Below are 24,172 nucleotides of genomic sequence, written 5' to 3'. Positions count from 1 at the left end.
CTATGTTGTTTCAAACAAATAAACTAGTGTGTTTCTTACACCCAGCACATAGGAACATTTATTGTACTCGTATGTTCTGGAAATCAACTATCCCCCCCCCCCCCCTTTTATCAAGCTGCACTAGAGATTTTTAGCATGGACTAACCAGCAAAGTAAATATTCGGACACTCATAGAATTCCTGTGAACGTCGGAGCGCTTACCTTGCCAGCCCACGCTAAAAACCTCTAGCGCAGTTTGATAAAAGGGGCTATACGTTAAGAATTTGGAAACCACTGTGGGGAGAAGAAATATTGTTGAAAGAATCTCTTTATTTCATTGAAGGAGAAAGCACCATGCTTATCGTTTTATTTCTCTGTTATGCTAAATCGCCTTTCTTGCCCACTCCATAAATAATAGCTACAACAGGTCAGACTAATCCTTCTTTCCTGTCCCAGATGGGACCATGCCAGCAGTATATATGGTGCTTCTGGAGGTTATTTATTGCCAGTTCCTGTTTTGTCCTCCCAGCATCTTTATCTTCACAAATTATCAAGCGCATTCAGTGCTGTCCTTGGCAAACAAAAAGCATTCAGGACAATTTTCTGACCTTTAGCTAATTTGAGATGGACCAGGGACTATCATAAGATACTATTAATAAGATGCATTTGTGTATAAGTTGCAAGAGATGAGAGCTGGCTTCAGAATTGCTGCATAAATGAATTTACTCCTACAGCATGACACTGTTTGTAATGTCTTTCTTTGTGTTAATGGTTAGTCCACTGAAACCACCTAAAAGAGCTTTGAGATGTTCTTCTTTGGGCCAAGTGTTTACCTGGGTCACCCTGCTATGGCAGCAGCGGGGGCTGTAAGCTGATTAGAAAGTCTGAGTGAAAACTGAAGCGGTTGCTTTAGGAGCAAACGTGAAAGAGGTTGTGGAGACATCGCTGACTAATTTATTCATTTATTTACAAAATGTATATTCCGCACTGTCTTTGCCATTTTAGGTGGATCACAAATCGACGTATATATTCTAATACACATTTATGAAAATAAGATAAAAGTAAAACAGCAAACTAAACACAACATACTAGTTAAAAAAAAAAAAAAAAAATACAGGCAAAGTATTCTGCAAAAGTGTTCCAGCAATAGGAAATGCGTTCAGTGATGTCCCTACATAATATATTTTATTCAAATCTGGCACAAGTATCTTCCTTTCCATATTTGATTTCAATTGTCTTGGTGATTTCAAGTTTATTTAAAATTTGATTTTAGCGCTTATCAGCGTTTCTAATTGTTGTACATTAATAAAATGTGGGATACAGTTAAATACATATGACAAGCAATTGTAGACCTAAATAAACTTACAAAAAAGAAACACAAGGGAAGGGGAAAGTACTACAATATTTATAGTAAAAGAGACATTTAAGCATTGAATAAAGGGTGGGGAAACGTAAAATAATATTAAAAAGTATTGCTGAAAGAGATGCTATTTTTTTTTTTTTTAATTGACTGATGTCCTCTGAATTTGGGCTCAGGTTCATGAACAAATAAAGAGGTTTGTTGCACCTTTTATGTGTGTGTGTCTGTGTGTACACATGCTTAACTACAGAACCTGCTCAGGCTCTTACATGAGGATTATTTAAGAAAAAAATAATATTCTGAACAAATCACTTGCTGGGATATTCAAATTTTAGCAGATGGCATTGTACTCTACTGATTGGGAAAAAAATATCTGTTTCTAGGCACGATGCAGGAGTAGATTTGTAGTCATGCTCACCATATGGTTCTTGGCAAATGTGGTAGCCTTACTTTTATCATCAGCTATTAGTAAGTGAAGTACGGTGTTATGGTCATCGCCATATTATGTAAGGTCTATAGTTGTTACTTCTTTTTATTTAATTAATAGCAAAAGTTTACCTCATTTAAAATTTGCTTCTTTCTCTTTTACTGTTTTGGGCGCCATTACTTCTAAAATTGGGAGGGGGGGAGGGCTTGTCTCTGGACCTATGCCTTTTGTAGCTTTGAAGATAATGAACCTGAATGGCTGATAAATTCTATTTATCAAGGTGGTCCCATGGGCAAACATGTATCTCTGTGTTGAGCAAATCCTTCTTAGCTTCTATTATTCACAATGAGGTGGAAGAGTAAACCGTACAGGAAAACAGCAGGCATACACAATTCGCAGAGTAAATATACTGCATATCTTTGGAATTTTTCTGCATATTATATGCAAAACTACTTTGATTGTAGTACAGAAAGACCATATATCAAAACCATGATCCATTACCCTTTCATCCTTTACTTTCCAAATTATATATATGGTGCCCAAAATTGGGCGGCGATCCAAGATGTATGCCTCATTAAATTGGACAAGGAGCCAATTAATGCTAATAATTGGGTAATAATTTAGAATCGGGTGCACATTTTTTGCTACATGGAATTCCATAACAATGTGCACCCAAATCCTAATAGTGCACAACCCTAAAGGGGTCAAGGCCATAGGAAGTGCATGGGTGAGTCAGGAGTGTTTCTAAAATTTGCATGCACTGTTATAGAATACCAGGGATGTGTACTCACATAGGGTGCTACCTAGTAATGAGCTGCAAAATCTGCAAATAAGTGTAAAGCAGCTCATTACTATGTAAATCACATCCAGTGGCTTGTGTTCCGAAGTATAGCCAGTAAAATAATCTTGGCTAAAAACTGGGCTTGTTTTATCATCCCGGCAGCACTAACTGCTGGGCTGCATCTTAAAGGAACCAACACCCAGATTATGTATGAATGGGCAGAGTGCCCCCTCAATCACAGTCTCCCCCGCTAAGCCCTTCCCATTCAAGTTCCTCACACTGAATCGAGGGACCTGTTATTGGTGTGGCGGCGGTCTGCCCATTCCAATGTAATCTTGGCATTAGTCTTTTAAAGATCATGTCTCAGCAGCGTTGCAGCACTGCAGCTTGTCGGTGTGAGGCTGCCAGGACTATGGCATAATTCTACTTGTGAGCTACCTCGCAAGCAGCAGTACCAACAGATACTGAGATACCACAGGTTGATGATCCCCCCCATGGTAAAATTAAAGAGTGGTAAGGGCTGGATTCTATACACTGCGCTTAACAACTCCTACATTGTAGGTGCCTTTCGGCATGGTTGTCAAGTCAACCGCTGGGTGCTGTTTATAGAATCATGCCTAGTGACACCTAAGCAAACTTAGGTATCACTAGGCATCCTTTGTACCGCTCCATTAGGCCATCTTTTCACTCACCTAATTTGGAGGCACCTATGCCATGCATCAATCACACCTATTCTCTGCCCTAAACCATGCCGACTTTATAACATACTGCATATCTTCACTCTAAGTCAGGGGTCTCAATCCAATCGGGTTTTCAGGATTTCCCCAATGAATATGCATGAGATCTATTTGCATGCACTACTTTCAATGCATATTCATTGGGGAAATCCTGAAAACCTGATTGGATTGTGTCCCTCAAGGAGGGACTTTGAGATCCCTGCTCTAAGTCAATACACATTTTAATTCAATTATCTGTACCTTTATGTGAATCTTCATACACACTCAAACTAAAGACCTCAGAAACACCACTTCACCGCCCAATATATGATTTTTCTCAGCGGAGAGATTTAAGTGTTAAATTCTCATAGGTCTAGGTTGTTGTTTTTTTTCATATTTCTTTATCATTTGTAATTTATAAATAGTTTTAAATAGTTTTTTTAATAAACTTTTACTTGTCTCAATGTTGTTAGGATCTTTTAATACTTATTAACAGTTTGAGTGGCTGGACCCGACATGTTTCACAACAGCATCGGCAGGGATCTGCCCACTGCCGCTGTCATCCGACCTTTGCTTAAAATTTTTCACGAGGGTCAGATCACAGTGGCAGTGGGTGGAACCCTGTCGATGCTGTTGTGAAACATGACGGGTCCAGCCACTCAAACTGTTAATAAGTATTAAAAGATCCTAACAACCATTGAGACAAGTAAAAGTTTATCTCTGTATGATGTGCGTACACATTGTTGTTATCTGTTTTTTTGTATTATATTGTTTTTGATTAAAACAATAAAAAAGATTGAACTTAAAAAAAAAAAAACTATTTATAAATTACAAATGATAAAGAAATATGAAAAAAACAACAACCTAGACCTAACACTTAAATCTCTCCGCTGAGAAAAATCATATATTGGGCGGTGGAGTGGTGTTTCTGAGGTCTTTGGTTTGAGTGTGTATGAAGATTCACATAAAGGTACAGAGAATTGAATTAAAATGTGTATTTTTTTTAATTGGCTTAATCGGCATGGTAATTGACCATGCCAATTTTCAGCCAAACAAAAAGAAAAAAAAAATTAAATAATTTAAGAACAGTTAACGATGCTCAAGTGGAGGCACCCTCCCACACCTAAGGGTGCCTATGTTAAAAAGTACAGTTCCTTCTAAAATGGTCCAAATCTTAGAGCTTTAAATCAACATAATGCATATCTTCACTGACAATAATATAGGCACCCTTAGGTGTGGGAGGGTGCCTCCACTTAGGCATCAATAGCTGTTCTAAGAGTTTGACCCCAAACTCTTAAATTATTTATTTAATTTTATTTCTTTTTGTTTGGCTGAAAATTGGCATGGTCAATTACCATGCCGATTAAGCCAATTAAAAAAAAAGTTAGGTGTGGATCCTGAACTCATTGCTAGGCAGCTGCAATTAGTGTGCTGTTTATAGAATCTGGCCCTAAATGCCCAACTTTCACCACACCTTGATAATTTACAGAATAGAACATCCTAATCAACATTGTGGAGATATACCCCCTTATTTACATAGCAATCAAACCAGTTTACAGAATTAAAAATAACATAAAACCAAATGACAAGTTTAGATCAAATACCAATATAGATAAGCTTAAAAGATCAACAAAACTAAAAAAAAAACAGCAATACATAAAATAAATAATGGAAAGATTTCATTTCCATGTCACCTCGCCTAGAAATTTGAATCCCCTACCCCTTCAGCATCTGGAAATGCTGTGGTGAAAAGATGCATTTTCAAACCTGCTCTAAATCTAAGATAGGATGCCTCAGCATGTAAGTGTAGAGAAAAGGCATTCCATAGAAAAGGGGCACCGCAAAAGAAGGCTGAGTGACAGGTGAGTATCTTTGTAATATGGCTGCTCCTACTGCACATGCACGTTCATAGAAACATGATGGCAGATAAAAGCCAAATGGCCCATCCACTCTGCCCATCCACAGTAAACATTATCTCTTCCTCTCACTTGCCTATCCCACTTGCCTCCCACTTGCCTATCAACAGTCTGTCTCCACCACTTCTTCCAGGAGACTGTTCCACACATCTACCACCATTTCTGTAAATAAGTATTTTCTTATATTACTCCTGAGCCTATCACCTCTTAACTTCATCCTATGCCCTCTCATTCCAGAGCTTCCTTTCAAATGAAAGAGACTTGACTCATGCACATTTAAGCCACGTAGGTATTTAAACGTCTCTATCATATCTCCCCTCTCCCGCCTTTCCTGTAAAGTATGCACATTGAGATCTTTAAGGCTGTCCCCATAAGCCTTATGACGAAGATCACACACCATTTATTAGCATTCCTCTGGACCAACTCCATCCTTTTTATATCTTTCTGAAGGTGCGGCCTCCAGAATTGTACACAATATTCAAAATGAGGTCTCACCAGAGTCTTATACAGGGGCATCAATACCTCTTTTTTCCTACTGGCCATACCTCTTCCTATGCACCCTAGCAACCACCTAGCTTTCGCCATCAACGTTTCAACCTGTTTGGCCACCTTAAGATCGTCACATACAATCACACCTCTGCCTTTCCCCTTGAGATTGTCATTGAAATGCTTTTATGTTTCACTTATGTATTCTGATATTTGTCACCTTTTTGCTCATTTCTGACCCAAAGAAGATGGTATTACCTTCGACAACTAGCCATAAAAACATGGTGTTAGCCCAATAAAACAGTATCATTTTATCTTCTCTTTTGTTTTCTCTTATTTCTATTTATTACTTTTAAAAGAGAAACCATTCACCAGTCAAAACATAGCTCCTATCCTAATTTGCTCCATTTTTCTACAATAACATATAAGGCTGAGGCTGTATCTTTAGAGTCATATTGGTGAAGTTTACAGACAAATGTGGATGTAAGCAAAATATGTGGCACATCTGAAAATAAATACATGTCAATATTGAATAGACATGCTAACAGAAAAGTCAATACAGCTGGAGCTACCGGTGAGACAGCAGAGGCTAAGAGCTCTTTGAAGGTTTTAGTTTTCCCTGTTCAGTTGCTGTGGCTGCATCTACATATAATTTGCATAAACACCGCTGCACACAGAATGAGGATTTTTCTTGAGCTAAAATTAGTTTCTCTGTGCATAATAGTTCCATGTTATGTGTTTCATTCTCAGACTTTAAACGTTTAGTACCAGCTGTATATGGTCCCTGAATGGTTTGGATCAGAAAGCTTAATATTCTGTGTACTATGTATGTTTTTCTTCTTTCACATTTGAAAATTGGGTAACCAGCAGGCAGTAGTATCTGTGTATGAATTAAAGACCAATTCCTTTGCATCTGTTGTGTTTTTTTCTATAGGTCTTGGGTCATAGGTGCAATAGCTCTCCTCTGCTTGCTGGGATTAACGTGGGCCTTTGGGCTTATGTATATTAATGAAAGCACAGTCATCATGGCGTATCTCTTCACCATTTTCAACTCTCTGCAGGGAATGTTTATATTCATTTTCCACTGTGTCCTCCAGAAGAAGGTAAGCCAGAAAGTACTGTGAATTAGACTGTAGTTTTGATGATGTCTTGAAATAGTGGGATGTCGAGGCCCTATGCTGTGTATGTTTTCCAATATACAGTGAAATACATCAGTGTTTAGTACCTGGCCCTGACTCTAAATATGATTGATTTATCCATTTAGGGGGAAAATTCATGAAAGGGTGTTAAGCATGTGTGTGTGTTCTAACTGCTAAAGATGCCCATTATATTTCTATGGGCATCCTTAGCGGTTATCACACGCTAATGCGCTTAATGCTCTTTCATGATCCCACCCCCCTCTTAATTATTTTGACATACTATGTTGTCAGAAACCACCAGGTCTGTGCAGTGTGTTCACACTCTGAAGCAGCCATGAATGTGAAACGCTGGCCATTGTTGGTGTGACAGACCTTTCCTTATTCAGATAAGCTTTTTATTTGTTAACTTTTGACATTTCAGTGGATTTACTTGCATTGCACAGAACACTGATTTAATGTTTCTATGAGGAGGTTTTTTAAATGTCTGTTTTTTTTACCCTGTTGTACCTATCTCCTGTCTCTGTAGGGTGGAGATTGAGATCTGAGGCTTTTTCCTCCTTATTTTTCATTTTATTGGTTGCTCTGCTTCTCTGGGTACTTGTAGTACTCCTGTATTAGTGTTTGTAATACATATATGTACCTGTTTTGTTTTTGATGACAAGTAGAAATGTGTTTAGTTATTTTAAAACAGGTTAAGGCACATTTCTGGAAGCAAAGTCCATAAACCCTTATTAGGGTAAGCGCAGGGAAAGCCATCGCTTATCCTTGAAATCGGTATCATGGAATCTTGTTATTATTTAGGACTAGTATTTTAGCCCTTTACATTAACGAGTGCTAGAATATATGTCTGTCTTTATTTTTGTCTCTCTCCCCCTCCTGCTGTCTTTATTTCTGTCTGTCTGTCTTTCTGTGTCTCTCCCTGCCCCTGTGATTTTCTTCTTTTCTTTATATCTCCCTTCCTCCCGCTGTCTGTCTTTCTTTCTATCTATCTGTCTCTCTCCTTGCCTCCTATGCAGCAACATTTCTCTCCCCCACTTCCCTGTGCAGCAGCCACAGCAGCATTCCCTCCCCCTCCATTTCCCTGTGTAGCAGCGTTTCCCCCACCCTACTTCGTTTTGCAGCAGCAGCATTTTGATCCCCCTCACTTCCCTTTGCAACAACCACAGCAGCAGCATTCCCTCCCCCTCCATTTCCCTCCCCCCACACCACTTCCCTGTGCAGTACCAGCGTTTCCCCTACCCCCCTTTCCTTTCACGAGGTCTGGCCGGTTCCCTTAGTCCCATACCACCCCCCCGCCCTTCCCTTTCCACGGTCCTGACAAATCTGCTGATTCCAGCAGCGTCTGCAGCACTCTACACACGCTGCTTCGGGGCCTTCTACTGCCCTGATTTCCTCTGGCAACGTCCCTGATGACATCATCAGAGATGCGGCAGAGCAAATCAGGGCAGTAGAAGGCCCCAAAGCAGCGTGTGTAGAGTGCTGCGGACGCTTATGGAGTCGGCAGGTTTGGAGTCGGAAGTCTTCTCCGATGCTGGTGAGGTTCGAAAATAAACTGTGTCAGTCTGGCCGGAGCCGGTAAGCCCGCTGCGAGAGAGAGAGAGATGTGTGGTAAGCGCGCATGTGCACTCTGCCGACCACGGAACTACAGATCAGATAACACGCCGGTAAGAGTGCGCATGCGCGGCTAGGGTTTTATTATATTAGATTATCCCAGAATGTGAGGTCAAATTGATCTTTGGTCTGTACCAGTATGGCAATTCTTATGTCTTATCACCTGGAGCATTTTCATCCTGGCCAATAAAAAGCTGGGTCCAAGAATATCATATACAGTATAGCCATAAAGGGAAAAATACCAGAATGCCATTGATTACACTATGTAACACTATTTTTGTTCCTGGGCAGTAAGTGTAATTTCCTAATTTCTCATGCCTAAAAAGTATAGAAAATTTGCTTTTATGACCTGTTTACCCATTTAAAACATGAAAACACTGAATTTTCATCTTTTCATTCTTATAAAGTCATAAAAAGCAACATATGATTCACAATTAACACGAATCTATGTTGAAGTTATACAAAGAAGATTTAGAAGTAAGTAGTTTTTGAGAGTTAAGTTTTTGAGAGTTAAGCCACTTCCATGAATCAGCCCCCAGATGTAGTTTCCTATCATGTTCTCATTATATTGTCCTTGTTAGTGGCGTTCAAAGTCCATTATATCCTGGTGGAATCACTGACCTTGCTCCTCTGAGAATGCACCCATGTTTTCCTTGAATTTCTCAAGATGAGCATCAAGGAATGGACATTGAGAGACATCCTACTCATACAGTCCATTTTACTGTAATTCTTTACCAGATTCTCAACCAACTCCACGTAGTTTATGGCCTTGTGATTGCCCAGGAAGCCCCGAACCACTGTAACAAAGCTGTTCCAAGCAACTTTCTCCTTGCACTCCAGGATCTTCTTTATCTGTGGTCTGATGAAAACACCAGCTTTGACCTTTGCCTCAGACAGATTAGGGAAGATGTCTTGAAGGTACTTAAAGGCTGCTGACTCCTTATCTAGAGCTCTGACAAATTGTTTCATTAGGCCCAATTTGATGTGCAGTAGTGGCATCAGCACCTTCTGAGGGTCCACCAGTAGTTCCCATTTGACTTTGTTTCTCCCCACAGAGAACTGGATCTGCTGTGGCCAGTCCCACCTTTGGTAGTGTGCCTTTGTATCCCTGCTGTCCTAAAGGCAGGGACCTAGATCACACCTACTGGAGCCTAACTTAAGTGTGATAAGTGGTGCAATAATTGGTTGTTCCATTACGAACCAATTAAAAACTTATTAAAAAGAATTATGTGCTGCTAGCGCTTAGTAACGTCAAAGCCCCAAAGTGGGCATGTTTAGGGGTGGAGCTGGATTTTGGCATCACTAGGTGCCACTGGTCATGATTCTGCAAGGACCCTAGGTGCTGGCCTACATTCCTGGTGCTTAGATTCCTTGCTAGCTGTGATTCATAAGTGGAGCCTGTCCGTGATTGATACGCTGCAGGCAGTGGCGTAGTAAGGGTAGGAGGTGCCCAGGGTGGTGGTGCATCCCCACCGTGCCCCCACGCCTTCCGCCCTCCCCTGCTCCTTCCTGCCCTCCATTCCACATTTGCGTTCTCCTCCCCCACCCCCACCCCCCGTACCTCTATATAGAGAATGATACAAGGACAAATTTTTCCCCTTCCCTGCAGGAACTCATTCTCCTGCCCTGTCCCAGGGAAGTTCTTTTCCTGCCCTGCCCCATTCCTGAAAGCTCTGTCCTCATCTGCACAAGCCTCAAACACTTTAAAATCATGAGCATTCGAGGCTTGTGTGGTTAAGGCTGTGCTTACAGGAATGGAACAGGGACAGCGCCAAAACTCATGGGGCTGGGATGTGGAAATTGAGTTCCTGTGGGGATGAGGAAAAATATGTCCCTGTGTCATTCTCTACCTCTAAATCTTCACCAGCACGAGTGGCTTCTGCAGCATGGTCCTCGTGTCAGTGTTGGATTTCTCTCTGACATCACTTCCTGGCTCCTTGACCCGGAAGTGATTCAGTGGGGGAACCAGGCTGGCGCGAGCAACAGGCAGAAGTTGTTTGCACTAGCGAAGATCATACAGAGTTACAGGGGAGAGATGGCGCAAGCGTGGTATGGCAGGGCAGAGAGGTGCCAGTGCCCCCACCGACCTGGTGCCTGGGGCGGTCCACATCCCCTCACACTCTTACTATGTCACTGGCTGAAAGCACCTTTTATAGAATCAGCCCCGAAAGCAAAGTTTGAGGGGAATGATAACTATTTTCTATACTTTGTGGTACAGTACTCCCCCGAAATTCGTGGGGGTTCCGTTCCAGGAACACCCGCAAATTTTGAAAAATCGCGAATACAGTTTTTCAGCTGATCAAAGGCAGGAGAGGGCAGCTGGGGTGCCGGCGAGTGCTTAAATTGTACTTGCGAAGCCGATCACATTTTCCAACCATCTCTTCTTGGGACTAAAGTCATGGTTATACCAATAAGGAGCTGCTTTGATACACCAGATAGCATGTCAAAGCAGCTCCTGATTGGTGTAACTATGACTTTAGTCCCAGGAAGAGGCGGTCAGAAAATACGACGAATTACTGAGTCTGCAATTTGTGGGGGTTTACTATATAGGCAATTAAGAGAATAATTATCACCCAAGAACCGCGTAGTAATTGAGGGAGAGGATGTAGGGGGCAATCTGCCACGGGAGCCGTCTTGTTAAGGGCATGACACCCCTCTTCCTCTCTGCCCCCCCCCCGCTCCTTGCCTTCCCACGTACCTTTTTTACTTCCCCAGTGAGAGGTTTGCTGCCCACATCATCACTCTCTCTGATGTCACTTACGGGACCTGTGCCTAGGAAGTGACATCAAAGGGCGAGCCGACATTGACGAGGGCATGCTGCTCACCCTTACTATGCCACTGCCCAGGAACAAAAAAAAAAAGTCACATAGTGTAGAAATGTCCATTCCAAATGATTGGATTCTGTGAATTGGATGACGAGGGAGAAGATCTTTTAAAAATCAATAAATGTAGTCAGACACCAAGGACAGAGCAGAAAGATATAGAAATATTTTCAGCTGTGTTGGGAGCAACAGGCTTGATGGAAAGCAAATTTCAAGCACACTTTGACAGATTGTGTATGAATGTTATAGCCTTTGAACTCCAGAAGGAACCTCATTGGCACAATGCAAGTACTACAGCAAGCATTAACCGTAAAATTGAGAGATTAAGATCTCATGTCCCTTACCGTGTTTATGCGTGAGGTTCATTACTGTCATGATATGTGCAAAATCAGCTCCAAATGAAATTCCAAAACTCAAGAAAGTTAAGAATTGCCCCATTTGGCGACATAGTCCCCCTGAGATGCTCCTAAAGCTTCAAAATATAACAACTGAATAAACTGCAGAAACCTCCCTCTTCCAACAAAATGCCTTTTACTGTGTAGCTAACATGCAGCAAGGCAAAACCTGGAAAAGGATGATCAACTTTATTAAAAACCTGTCAGATAGTGCCATTTTCCTTGATGAAGAATCTTAGATCAGTTCATATGTTTTTATGCCAGCCTAAACTCTTAAGAAAGGGTAATCTAAACTCCTGGAACCAGCCCAATAGCACACAAGCACTGTCACATACATTTAAACTACCTCTTAAGTTGGTTTAAATGTGTGCACATCTAATAAAATACACTTTTGCATTGCAACTCGTCGCCCTCTCTGTACAAACTAGTCATGAAATACCAGGGGGGCCGGGACCCACCACCAGAAAGAGCAGAGCTGAGATAAAGCTGCAGTTAGCAAAGAAGCAGTATGTTAACTGGGACCTAAACCTCACTGGCACAGCCAGAAAAAAAGAATTTAAAAAGAGATAGAGATGAGGTTTAAAAAATGGCTGGTGGGTCAGAGAGAAGGTAACGTGGAAGGGGAAGATGGCAGAGTGAAGGAGGGGGGAGAGTATGGCTAGATTGTGGGAGAGGGAGGTAGTGAAAAGGAGTTACAGGTAAGGAAGAGAAGTCAATAAGGAGAGTGACAGGGTAGGGAAGGAAAAGGATAATGGGATTTGATATATTGTCTTTCTAGGGTACAGTCAAAGCAGTTTACATTTATTATAAGCAGGTACTTTTCTCTCCCGAGTGGGCTCACAGTTTAAGTTTTTGTATCTAGGGCTCTGAAGGATCAAGTAACTTGCCCTCGTCACAAGCAGGTATAGTGGGAATTGAACCTCGTTCCCCATTAGGCTACTCTCACTAGGGTGGGAGGAATGGAAATTGAGTGCAGGAGGACAAATATAAACCTTCCATCACAACCCACACTCCATAGCCCTTAGATCCACATGCTCATTCACACAGCTGTAACTCTTGAGTTTACATGCCAGTTTCGCATCTTCTGGGAATGGGGGTAAAAAACAGGAAATGTACCATTATGTTTGAAGGTAATTTATAAGATGGCACTCAAAACAAGAGGGGTAAGAAGGTACTTACAGTATTTAGACACTTTTTATAAAACCCTTACATAAGTGGAGTGTGGTGCAGTAGTTAGAGCTACAGCCTCAGCACCCTGAGGTTGTGGATTCAAACCCCGCACGGCTCCCTGTGACCCTGGGCAAGTCACTTAATCCTCCACTGCCCAAGGTACATTAGATAGATTGTGAGCCCTTCAGGACAGATAGGGAAAATACTTGAAGTACCTGTATGTAAACCTCTTTGAATGCGGTTGTATAGCTACAAAAAGGCAATATATAAGTCCCTTTCCCAATACGGTAAAACCTTGGTTTGCGAGCATAATTCGTTCCAGAAGCATGCTTGTAATCCAAAGCACTTGTATATCAAAGCAAATTTCTCCATAGGAAATAATGGAAACTCAGACGATTCGTTCCACAACCCAAAAACTTTAATATAAAATAAATTAAAGCCTTGGTTTATGAGCATAATTCGTTCCAAAAATATACTTGTAATCTAAAACACTCGTATATCAAAGTGAATTTCCTCATAAGAAATAACGAAAACTCAGATGATTTGTTCCACAACCCAAAAACTTTAATACATAATACTATACGTACTTCTATTGCAAGATCTCGCTCATTTAGAACAGTCATTGCACTCCTGCAGTGTCAGAGAGAGAAGAACCATCGGCTTAGTTGTGATGTGTGTATACTGTACGTACTTGTAATGCAAGACATTGCTTGTATACCAAGTTAAAATTTAATAAAATGTTTTGCTTGTCTTGCAAAACACTTGCAAACCAAGGTTTTACTGTAATCTTGGTATGTACTTGTTTGTGGTGCCTGTGTATGGCCCACATTCCACCCTGTGATGTAACCTGGCAGAGTAGACACCATCAAAGCTTGTACTTTTCAACTAATTGCTGTTCTGCAAAAGATCGTGTTGCCAGTATCTCTGGGCGTGTATGTTAACTTTTTAAAAGCATCCCTATAGAATTACCCCTTTAAGGTGCCCTTTCCAACTTGTGTTTTTAATATAATAAAATAAAGAAACCTAAACTAAAGCAAGAAAGAAAACATGCTGCTTTACACTCTTGCGTTGCTTATGAAATTACCCCTAGAAGAGTTCATTTTTACTTCGAAATAAATGAGGAGAATCTGAAAGTAAATTCAAAAGGCAGCAGTCATAGCTGCAATTATTGTTCATTAAGAGGAGGAGAACTTTCAGAGGGATTTACCTGGGTATGATGGATTAGCTACACATCACTGCCCTCAGCTTGAAGAACAGTACACACAGATTTTCAATGCATATGCACTTGTAGCCAGTTTGAAAAGAAATTTCCATTTGGCTCATGTAGATTGGGAGCAAGGGGTCTAACGGGACATTTGTCTGACATTTTCAAACAGAAGTATGCTTTCTTATCTACTTAGCCTTCTGCATATTAAGTGTAAAAATACATGGTTGCTGTATATGCACTCTGCTTCTGCTTGAAACGGACTGTACATGGGTTTCGGGGGCCTGATCTATTTAGGACGCTGATTGCATGTCAATCACACATCGGCATCCTAAAGAGAATCCCGTCTGCATCACTGAACAGATGCGTTGAATGTAGGCCAGCATTTTGCAGACCTACATTTAAGGTGTCTGTCTTGTGCATACAAAGACTCGTAGGGATTTTTAAGCACATCCAAGGCCACTTCCAGGTGAAACCACTCCTTGCCTTGGGCGTGCTTAAGCGTCCCTGTGCATCTCCATAGACACGCAACACATGCCTATAATGTAGGCATCCGCCTCCCCCCCTCTTTTTTTTTAGGTGCAGCCCGATTGGCTGAGAGATGGTGGTAAGATACCTACCACCATCTATCATCAGGACACAGGTTTGCAGAATCAGGCCCAAAGTGCTCATATAGATTGGAATTATTTATTCGTATAGAATTATTTATAGGCCAGTTTCATGTATAACGTGAGCTGTTTGACAAATGCCTCCTAAGTGGCTGACCTGACTTGTCTAAAGAAGGGTTAAGAAGAGTTGTTGAACTGATGCTCCTGACCTTCCAGCTGTAAAATCTCCCTTACCTTGCTCTACCAGGCACCCAGCCTCCATTTGAGAGTGTAATAAGTCCAAGATCTAGCTTATAATGGCAAATTGAAGCAGTGGAGTAGGCTAGCAGTTAGTGCAACAGCCTAAGAACCAGCAAAACAAGTGCTCAAATTCTATTTTTATTTGCTTATTTACAGTACATATATGCTGCTTCAAGCCAAAGCAGCTTACAATGAAGCATCCACAATAAAAATCAATACATTTCCCACATCCCTATCAGCCTTCACAACTACATAATTACTATTGTTGCCATTTCTGACCTTCAGGTCCAAGTTAAGTGATATACCACAAATGTTAGAAAAAATCTAAACAGTTAACATTATTGAAAAAAGAAACTACATTTATTTATTGGCTGTTATACCACTTACACCATTCAAAGAATAAAGCAGTGTACATTAACAAATTAGACCCCCCCCCCTTATCAAGCCACACTGCCAAGCAGTGCAAGCTAAATGCCGAGCCGCATGCATTCATTCAAGTCCATACGTACTAATAAAATTGACTTCAGCCAACCCATCTGCAATTATCTCCCCTCCCCCCCAAGCCATATGAAAAAAGAGTGAAAAATGTATGATAAAGAGAAAAGATTGTTCTGCTTGTATATGATCAGAGAGTTAGTTCCAGAGAGGGAGCTAAAAAATAGAAAGCTGTTTGTCTAGTTGATTCAAGACGTGCCTGATGTGGGTTGTGAAGTACCAATCGATTAGAATCTAATGAATAGAGGGTATACAATGTAATATAAGGAATTGTAAAAGTAGAAAGATAGGATGGAATACCTGTGTGAAAAGCTTTATGGCCTAGATTTTCTATAGGGTGTCAATATGGGTGGCTGCTGATTGCATATTAAACATGTGATGGCACCCTATAGAGAATCGCACCTGCGCAAAAGATAAGCACCGGAAATGTAGGCCCAGATTTTCCGGACCTACATTTCTGGCACTTATCTTTGTCATGAATTGTACCTATGTAGGCGCTATAGGCTGCTTAATGCCACTTCCAGCGTTTCTAAGGGTAAGGGAGGGAAGAGAAGAATAAAAAAAAAGTGTGTGGGAAAGGGCAAATTAGATGTTTCTATTTATCATAAGCCAGGGATCTATGGGTAGAAAGAAGGGAACATGTCATGAAGTTAACAAAGAGAGTTAATCTGGAAGGCATGAAAAAAGTAATAAGATTTTAACTAGTATTTAAATGTATCATAGAAGTTTCAAGTGTCAGATAGAGGGGAGGCTATTCCAGAGAGTGGACTGACAATTCTGAAACAGGATGTTCTTATGGGGTCCAGATGTACTTGATGGAAAGATGAAATCACTAGAAGGCATTATAAGAACTGAAGAACCCTTGCAGAGAAGTAAGGAGCAAGGAAGGTAGCTAGAAAGGAGGGCTGCTACTACTTTCCATTTAGTCATGTCTAACTCTTGGATACTCTGTAGGCCAGTCCTCGCCATGCTTCTCTGTTTTCCATGGCTTCTTTCAATTGCTTTATGTTAATTTCCGTGTCATTCTTGATGGTATCCAACCAAAAGGACTTTGGGCTCCCTCCCCTGCTTCCTTTTACCATTGACCATTCCGAGTAGCATCTCCTTTTCGAGTAGATTGAATTTGATGACATAGGATTCTGAGGACACAGGATATTGAGTTTATAAGGGATCCTAGAAGCCATAGGAGCAGAGCAACGTGGTAATTTTCTTTACAACCATAAAGAAGTTTAACAGCAGTATTTTATATCAACTGCAGAGAAGTCATTTCACATTCAACTGCAAATTCTCACTGAGGCTCTTTTCAAATTCAAAACAGATACTTCTCACACCAGATTTGAATGAAAAGACCTTCAGGGAGAGAAACCTAAATTGATACAGTTGTTAACCAAGTTTGTGGTTTTACACCGCTTGGTTTACTTGCCCCCGATGCAGCCAGTTTTGGTGATACATGACGATGTCATGCATTAATGTATGAATCCTGGGAACATTATTTATTAATAAGGACTTATAAAGGTCTACTTTTTATTTTCCACATTGGATCTAGTGGACTGCTTGCTTTGTTGCTTTCTAACTACTGAATTTTCAGTGCCATTTTCTGAATCCAGCTATTTACCTTTGGGGTAATTCTATATTGATGATACTGAGACCACTAGCTGGTTTGTAGCGCAGATGAAATTAAGATAGTTGTTCTGCTAACCTACATTTATCTGGACAGTTATCCATTTAGCAAACTGAATATCGCTGCTAATTCTGCCCTCAGAGCACCCCAGCTCTGTCCAGATAGTGCCACTGAGTATTCACAGATAAACTCAATTAAGCCATTTGTATGTTCAATGGCATTCCTTATCTAGATCAGTGTTCTTCAATGCAAAGTCCAATGGCAAACCTCAAAGAGATGTTTGGTGGCCTTCATTGTCTTTCTGGAGGTCTTTTTTTTCTGTTACCCTGCCTCTCTACCCAAGCTCAGGACAGAAATGGAAAAGTAGATAAGGGGAGCAGCGCATGCTTGAAGAACATGGCATTTCTGAGTAGACAAAAGAGAATGCGTGTGAAAATTCTCACAACCTTTGAAGGTATACTCCAGTGAAATTTTAAGGTTGGCTGTGGGGATGGATATAATTGAGAGACACTGGTCAGCAGTGTTGTGGCTCCACATGGGAAGATATTTGGCCCCAGCTTAAAATTTAATGAAGACCAAGGGTCTGGATAAAAAAACTTTGAATAGTGACCTGTTAGTCCAATGAAAAGGTGTTCCTTAAATCTATTGTTTTTTTTCAATGTTTGCCTAGCCACCTGCACGCATGCATCTCCCCCCCCCCCCACCACCACCACCACCACACACACACACAAAAAAAAAAATGCAATCTAATAAAGTTCCCCTATAACAGATGCCACTCTTGGCTTCTTCTTTTGTAAACTTTCTATTTTATGGACTTTTAAGGATAAAACTAATCTTTGTGCCAAAGGACATTTGAAGATACAGACACAATTATAGTAATGACAAATGAACTACTCTTCTTTCAGCTTCCTTTACTGCTGGTATCATTTTTCTCAGCACGGGTTTTCATTTCAGCGTCTGTTGTACTGGCCACTTATAACGAGGAAATAGAGAGCGGCAGTGGAATGCAAAATGCTGGAAAGATCTTTCAGGTCTGACATCATGAGACAAAAATAAAGATAATGGTCTAATAACGTAAAGCTCTATCCGAGTAAGAAAATTTAACAAGTACACTGGAAAGATGAGGCCTGTAAGTCATGGACCAGTGTCACATAAACAAGAAAGAGGTCTCTTTTTTACTAGGTTGCTTTTATTACTGGAAGGCCTCTTTAAGGTTTGGTTAGATTTTTCTCTGTGTTTAATTTGTTGCCCCAGCAGAGTTCTTTTAGCTGCTTTTAAAATCAAACAATAAAACAGCAAGCAAAGTATAATAAGGCAAAGAATATATGTCAGCCAGAACTTTCAACTTAGATTCACATTAATTTGATTCAAAGGTTTGACATCAGCTAGCAGAATCCATTTTATACTTCTTCATAAGAACTTAAGAATTGGGTCAAACCAAAAGTCCATCTAGCCCTGCATTCTGTTTTCAACATGGTCAATTCAAATCACAGGTACTTGGCAGGAATACAACAATTCATCAGGAGTCTCTCATGAGGGAATTTGTTCAAAACTTTTCTGAACATCTAGATACATTATGACTTATTTTATAAAAGACAATCTACAAAATTGTAGAGCCAATATATATTATCACAAAAAATTTTTGTCATACAAAAAATATTTTATCTCTTCTAAATAGACTATGTTAGCTGTATAGGCATGTGTCATAAATAGGAATAGGAGTGTGGAAAGACCTCAGGTATTTTCACCTGATTCACTATATAGAAGCCGAAGCTGTGGGTGTTAGTATAATCATCCATCTACCACCTCCTCCTTGTACAAATTTGCAATCAATTAAAATTATATGATATCAAAAAAATCATTGTTATTGTAAGGAACAGGGAACTTGACTTAAAAATGGAATTTTTTAGTCAAACTTCTTGTCACCGATCCCAACGGGGCCCGTTTCGCCCTTGGCTTCCTCAGGAGATCAGGAAAAATATAGCCATGCTCCAAAAGATATGAACTTTGTCCCTACAACATAAAACAATAATTAGCTGACATACACACATAAATAATATCACAAACTAACACACATGAAAGAACCAGAAAGCGCAAGCTACCATTACAATACTGCTCTATTTATTCCAGTTGTCTAGCTTCAAATGTAGCCTTGGGAAATTTACTCTTATCAATCTTTTACAATGTGCTGCCTAATAATACATCAAAAGACAGTTGGTTTACCAAATCATAGTACCTCAGACATCAACAACCCTGGACAAACATACTAACAACTATATCAAACCACTCTTCACATTTGCGACGTATCAAATATCCCATTTACAAGACCTGCGGTGTCGCCCGGCCTCACCTCAGTCTGTGGCGGTGCCACACACAGCATTCAACATTATATTTCATAGGTATTTCCCCCTAATCCCTTGGCCACCTGTAAGGAATCCCTTCTCATTTACCGCCCAAGCTGCAACCGCCACCCCCCCCCACCCCCCGTTGCACCCCTTACCCACCCACCCAAGCACACATCTCCCATATTCCAACAAAAACACCCCAAACAACTGGAAACATACCAAACTTAACTCGCCCCCCCCCCCCAAACCACACCCACCCACCAAAACATAGACAGTGACCACAGAACAAGAGGGTGGGAAAGGGCGGGAATTAAATCCTCCAACTACCCTCACAATTCCCAACTTTCTATCTCCTCATTACTGCCTACCCTCCTCAGACCCCAACCCCCCACAAACAAACTCCTCACAATTCTCCTGCCCGAATCAACCAATCACCTTTTCCCCAATCCCACCAATCACAATCCTTCACTCCTTGTTACCAATTCCCAAAATTTTTCCTCTTCCCATTACTTCAACTCCTCCTCACAGTCCCCATTCAATCCCTTAATTATTCAAACTTCCTACCCCCCCCCTCTGAACTTCCCCCTTTTCTCTTGCAGGGCTCGTCCAATATTAATAGCCCTTTTGATTATTTTCAAAGGGCTTACCAAATACTTCTACTAATCCATTCATGTCATACAAACAAATCCGGACTTACAGTTAACAGAATGTTTTCATTGCTCCATTCGTGCCGTACTTAGGTTCTTTCCTGCACCATTTGGAACATGGCTATATTTTTCTGATCTCTTGAGGATCCAAGGGTGAAACAGGCCCCGTCGGGGTCGGTGACAAGAAGTTTAACTAAAAAGTTCCATTTTAAGTTAAGTTCCCTGTTCCATATAATAGATATAGAATTTTCATTGATTGCAAATTTGTATGTTTATACAGCCAAGAAATTCTATTTAGAAGAGATAAAATATTTTGTATGACAAGAATTTTTTGTGATTTAATATTGGCTCCACAATTATGTAGATTGTCTTTGCTGACCTTCACTTGTGGAGTAGACTGTCTGTATTTTGTTGTTCTAAGTCTTATTTTATAAATCCTAGTCACATTTGAGATGGCCATAAATCATGCTTAAATATTTATTTTTGCGCTATCATCTAAGCCCCCTTTTCACAAAGTTGGAACATGAATGTCTTAAACTCAATTTCATGCAGATGGCGATGGAATATAGTATGGGTGTGTTTTGGCTGGACTAGAATGTAGCAAACTTTGACTTTTAGGGTAGATTCATTAAAGGGCACCAAGATGAGTACCCATGATAGAACAGCACTGAGTGCCAATTCTTTTTTTATATGTGCATTGGGGGTGCCTTACTTCACAAGCTATCTTCACCAGTTCTTGTTCCTTAGTTCTTTTATCTTGAGCTTTTTTATATGTGCTTTGGAGGTACTTAACTTCACAAGTTATCTTCACTGGTTCTTGTTCCTCCTCAGTTATTTTATCTTGAGCATCACAATGCTCTAATGTAGCAAAGGGATTCTTTAGGGGCAACAATTGAGAAGGTAGATGTTTCTGTGTCACATGCAGTAATCTACCTGAGCCTACTATGATAATTTATTCCTGGGTTGTTTTTTTTTCTCATTTTAATGTTTATTAATTTTCATTTTCATGATCAACAAAAATCAACATTTTAACAGTTACACTTCAAATATCATAAAAGTAACAATAAAATTAAATCATTGGAAAATGTCTTCAATTGTACTGTTAGTTAGTCCACTATATTTAAGGAGTGAGCTTTAAGAAAAATCGGTATAGTTATAATTCTTTAAACATTCTTAGGTAAACAAAGAATAGACCTAAATCACACCTAGGGCCCTACTAATTAAGAGCCTTCCTGTTGCAAGTTATTCGGGTTAACAGCAGTAGACACCTCATTAGCTGAAATAAATCTTGACAATTGTGAAGATTCATAAAATACATATCTAGTTCCCTGGAAATTAATTATACATTTACAAGGAAATCTAAGTACAAACGTTGCCCCCAATTTTAACACCTGGGGGCGGAGAATTAAGAATTGCTTCCTCTTTTTCTGGGTTACTCTAGATACATCTGGATACATTCTAATTTTATTCTTCATAAATTCTATATCTTTAAATTTAAAAAATATTTTCAGTAACCATTCCCTGTCAGATTCCAGTGCTAGTTGTACAAAAAGCGTAGCCACAGTTATCTGGTCAGAGTCTGATCTTTCTAAAATATTAGTCAAATCTAGTACGTCTAAAGTTTCTTCCACAGGAACCTGTTGTTCTTCAGCCATTTTCTTCTTTCCAGTTGGAAGGTAATATATTCTAACCACCGGTGGGTAAGATGTTTGTGGTATTTTCAAAACTTCAGTGCGATACCTTTTGAACAGGTCAAGTGGTGAAACCAATTGCAATTTAGGAAAATTAATTAACCTCAAATTTTTACTTCTTGACGCATTCTCCAGCATCTCAAGTTTAAAATTAATATTCCCGTTATCTTTCATTAATAGCTGATTTTGCACAGTCAAAGTGTCTAAGTTTTGTCTATGTTGCAGGACATCTGCCTCCATTTTATCGACTCTTTGATGTAATTTTGTAGTATCCAGTAATATTCCAGAACAGTATGAAGTTAAATTTTGCATCTGAGTTCCCAATGAGGTCTGCAATTCGGAAATAGCTTCCCAAATTGAATTTAGGTCTATCACAGCTGGTTTTTTCAAAGGAACTACTACAAACGGTTTAATTTTCACAGTACCTGAAAATTGCTGTTCTGGAGATTGACTCTGCTGATCCCCTACCAAACTCACAATCTCACGCTGTGGCAGTTGTGTTCCTCCGGCGGTTAAGACATTCTGGACATCCTGATCTTCCCCTTCTTCGCTGTCCTCCGAGTCTGCCGCCTCACTTGCCTCACTCGTCGCATTCAGCGACGAACATGGGCGTGGCTGCACTGGCGTGCTGCGCTCCTCCGGGGAGAAGCTGACTGCCTCAAAGGAGGCTCCCAAGTTCCCTGCCAAACTCGCGCCTCCAGCCAAGGCTCTCTCCTCCGGCATTCCACCCGGGTGTTGCTCGACGAAAAGATCCATCGGGCCAGGTAAAGTTATTCCTCCAGACCCGGGCTCCAAAGGAAAAACCCGAGTCTTTGACTTGCGTTTCACCATAATGATTCACAGACCCGACGGCGTTCCACCGAGTTCCTTCCGGTCGCCATCTTAGTTAGGCTCCTCCACTGATACTTCCTGGGTTGTTTTATTCTTTGGAGCAGTGGTGGTAAATTGGTATATTTGTGTGGGGTGATTGTAGCTGTTTAATTGCCTCCAATTCCTGGTTAAGTTTACAGAGCTCCTCTTTGATACTAGCAAGTTGAAGATATATAGGGCAAGCCTTGAGCCTCCAGATAGTGTGCCTTGGCCTAAAGCACCACAATGATTGCACTGAATGAAATTAATCTTGGTTGGCTGGAATTGGGATTGACTGAGACTTTGTGATTATTGGGCTGTCTATATATGAGTTGCAGACACTAAGGTGGGTGGGGTGTGGAGAGGATGGGAGGGACTAAAGTCCTAGTGACTCACAAAGATCCTTATCATCTCTCACCACACTCCCCTGGCACTCCACTCATTGGATAAGTCTCTCTTATCTGTACCCTTCTCCTCACAGCCAATTCTAGACTCTGTCTCTTCTATCTTGCTGCACCACATGCCTGGGGCAAACGGCCTGACTTCATGTGTCAAGAACTGCCTTTGGCAGTATTCAAATACAGACTCAAAGCCCACTTCTTTGAAGATGCTTTCAATTCCAATCTCCAACCCACCTTCTAAACACCAATATCTGTAATTCCCCCACCTGAGCACAGTGTTATTGATGCACCTTCTTGTCCAGTTTGTTCGTCTTGACTAGATTGTAAGTTCTTTTGACCAGGGACTGTGTCTTCTGTGTTTTGATGTACAGTGCTGTGTATGTCTAGTAACGCTATAGAAATTAGTAGTAGCAGTAGTAGTAGTTATAAACTAGCCTTTTCTCTAATTGTTAAATAGTTCTTCCTTCCAGAACAAATATGAGTTACCTTAGTACCAAGCAGGAGAAATCAAAATAGCAGCTCGGAAAGTCAGTAATAACAAAAGTATAGGTTGTCAGAAAACCATGTAACATGCAATGTGCAGTAATAATTTTTAATTAGGTAATACTTAATGGGTAATTTGAACATTTTAGATTTGCTAAGGAGTAGACAGTGTAGTAGGTGAAGCTTGGGATAATATTTCCACTGTAATCGGAAAGAAAAAAAAATTGTCCTATCTAAATAGCTTCCGTTAGTTAATGGAAAACATATAAGCATGCTGCAGTCAGTTTTCAAAAGGTGTGCAGCCCTATTTTAAAAAGGAAAAAAAAAAAAATCTGAATTAAGACAAACAGGACATTTCAAGTTTCACTAATATTTTAGAATAGAATCAGCTGGCAGAGGGGAAGTTCAAAAATACAGGAGAGATGGGACATTTTTACAGCCAGAGTCAGGGTTCGGGGACAACTTAAGCATTCATTTTAGAAGAAAAAACATTGATAAATTCAACAGATTGAAAACTAGAAACATGATTGCAGGTAAAGGCCAAATGGCCCATCTAGTCTGCCCATGCATAGCATCCACTATCTCCTACTCTCCCTAAAAGATTACATGTGCCTGCTGACACTTTCTTGAATTCAGACACAGTCTTTGTCTCCAAAATCACTACCAGGAGACTATTCCATGCATCTGCCACCCTTTTGATAAAAAAAAGTATTTCTTTAGATTACTCCTGAGCCTATTACCTCTTAACTTCATCCTATGTATGCCCTCTCATTTCAGAGCTTCCTT

The 24,172-nt window shown here is 40.4% G+C and overlaps 1 protein-coding gene across 24 annotated transcripts in view; it reads left to right on the top strand.

Moving 5' to 3' along the window:
- The window catches only part of ADGRL3 (adhesion G protein-coupled receptor L3), a 1,804,713-nt gene that overhangs the window by 1,686,044 nt on the left and 94,497 nt on the right, over positions 1-24,172 (top strand). For all 24 annotated transcript variants that reach the window (XM_033915103.1, XM_033915068.1, XM_033915049.1 and 21 more), the window contains one exon: positions 6,600-6,768. In XM_033915103.1, the coding sequence (XP_033770994.1) occupies positions 6,600-6,768 (169 nt within the window). The remainder of the gene's footprint in view (positions 1-6,599; positions 6,769-24,172) is intronic.

The sequence above is a fragment of the Geotrypetes seraphini genome, chromosome 1 (assembly GCF_902459505.1).
Source record: "Geotrypetes seraphini chromosome 1, aGeoSer1.1, whole genome shotgun sequence".
Lineage (NCBI taxonomy): Eukaryota > Metazoa > Chordata > Amphibia > Gymnophiona > Dermophiidae > Geotrypetes > Geotrypetes seraphini.
Note: the sequence above shows the minus strand (reverse complement) of the source record. Positions and strands in the feature narration are given on the sequence as shown.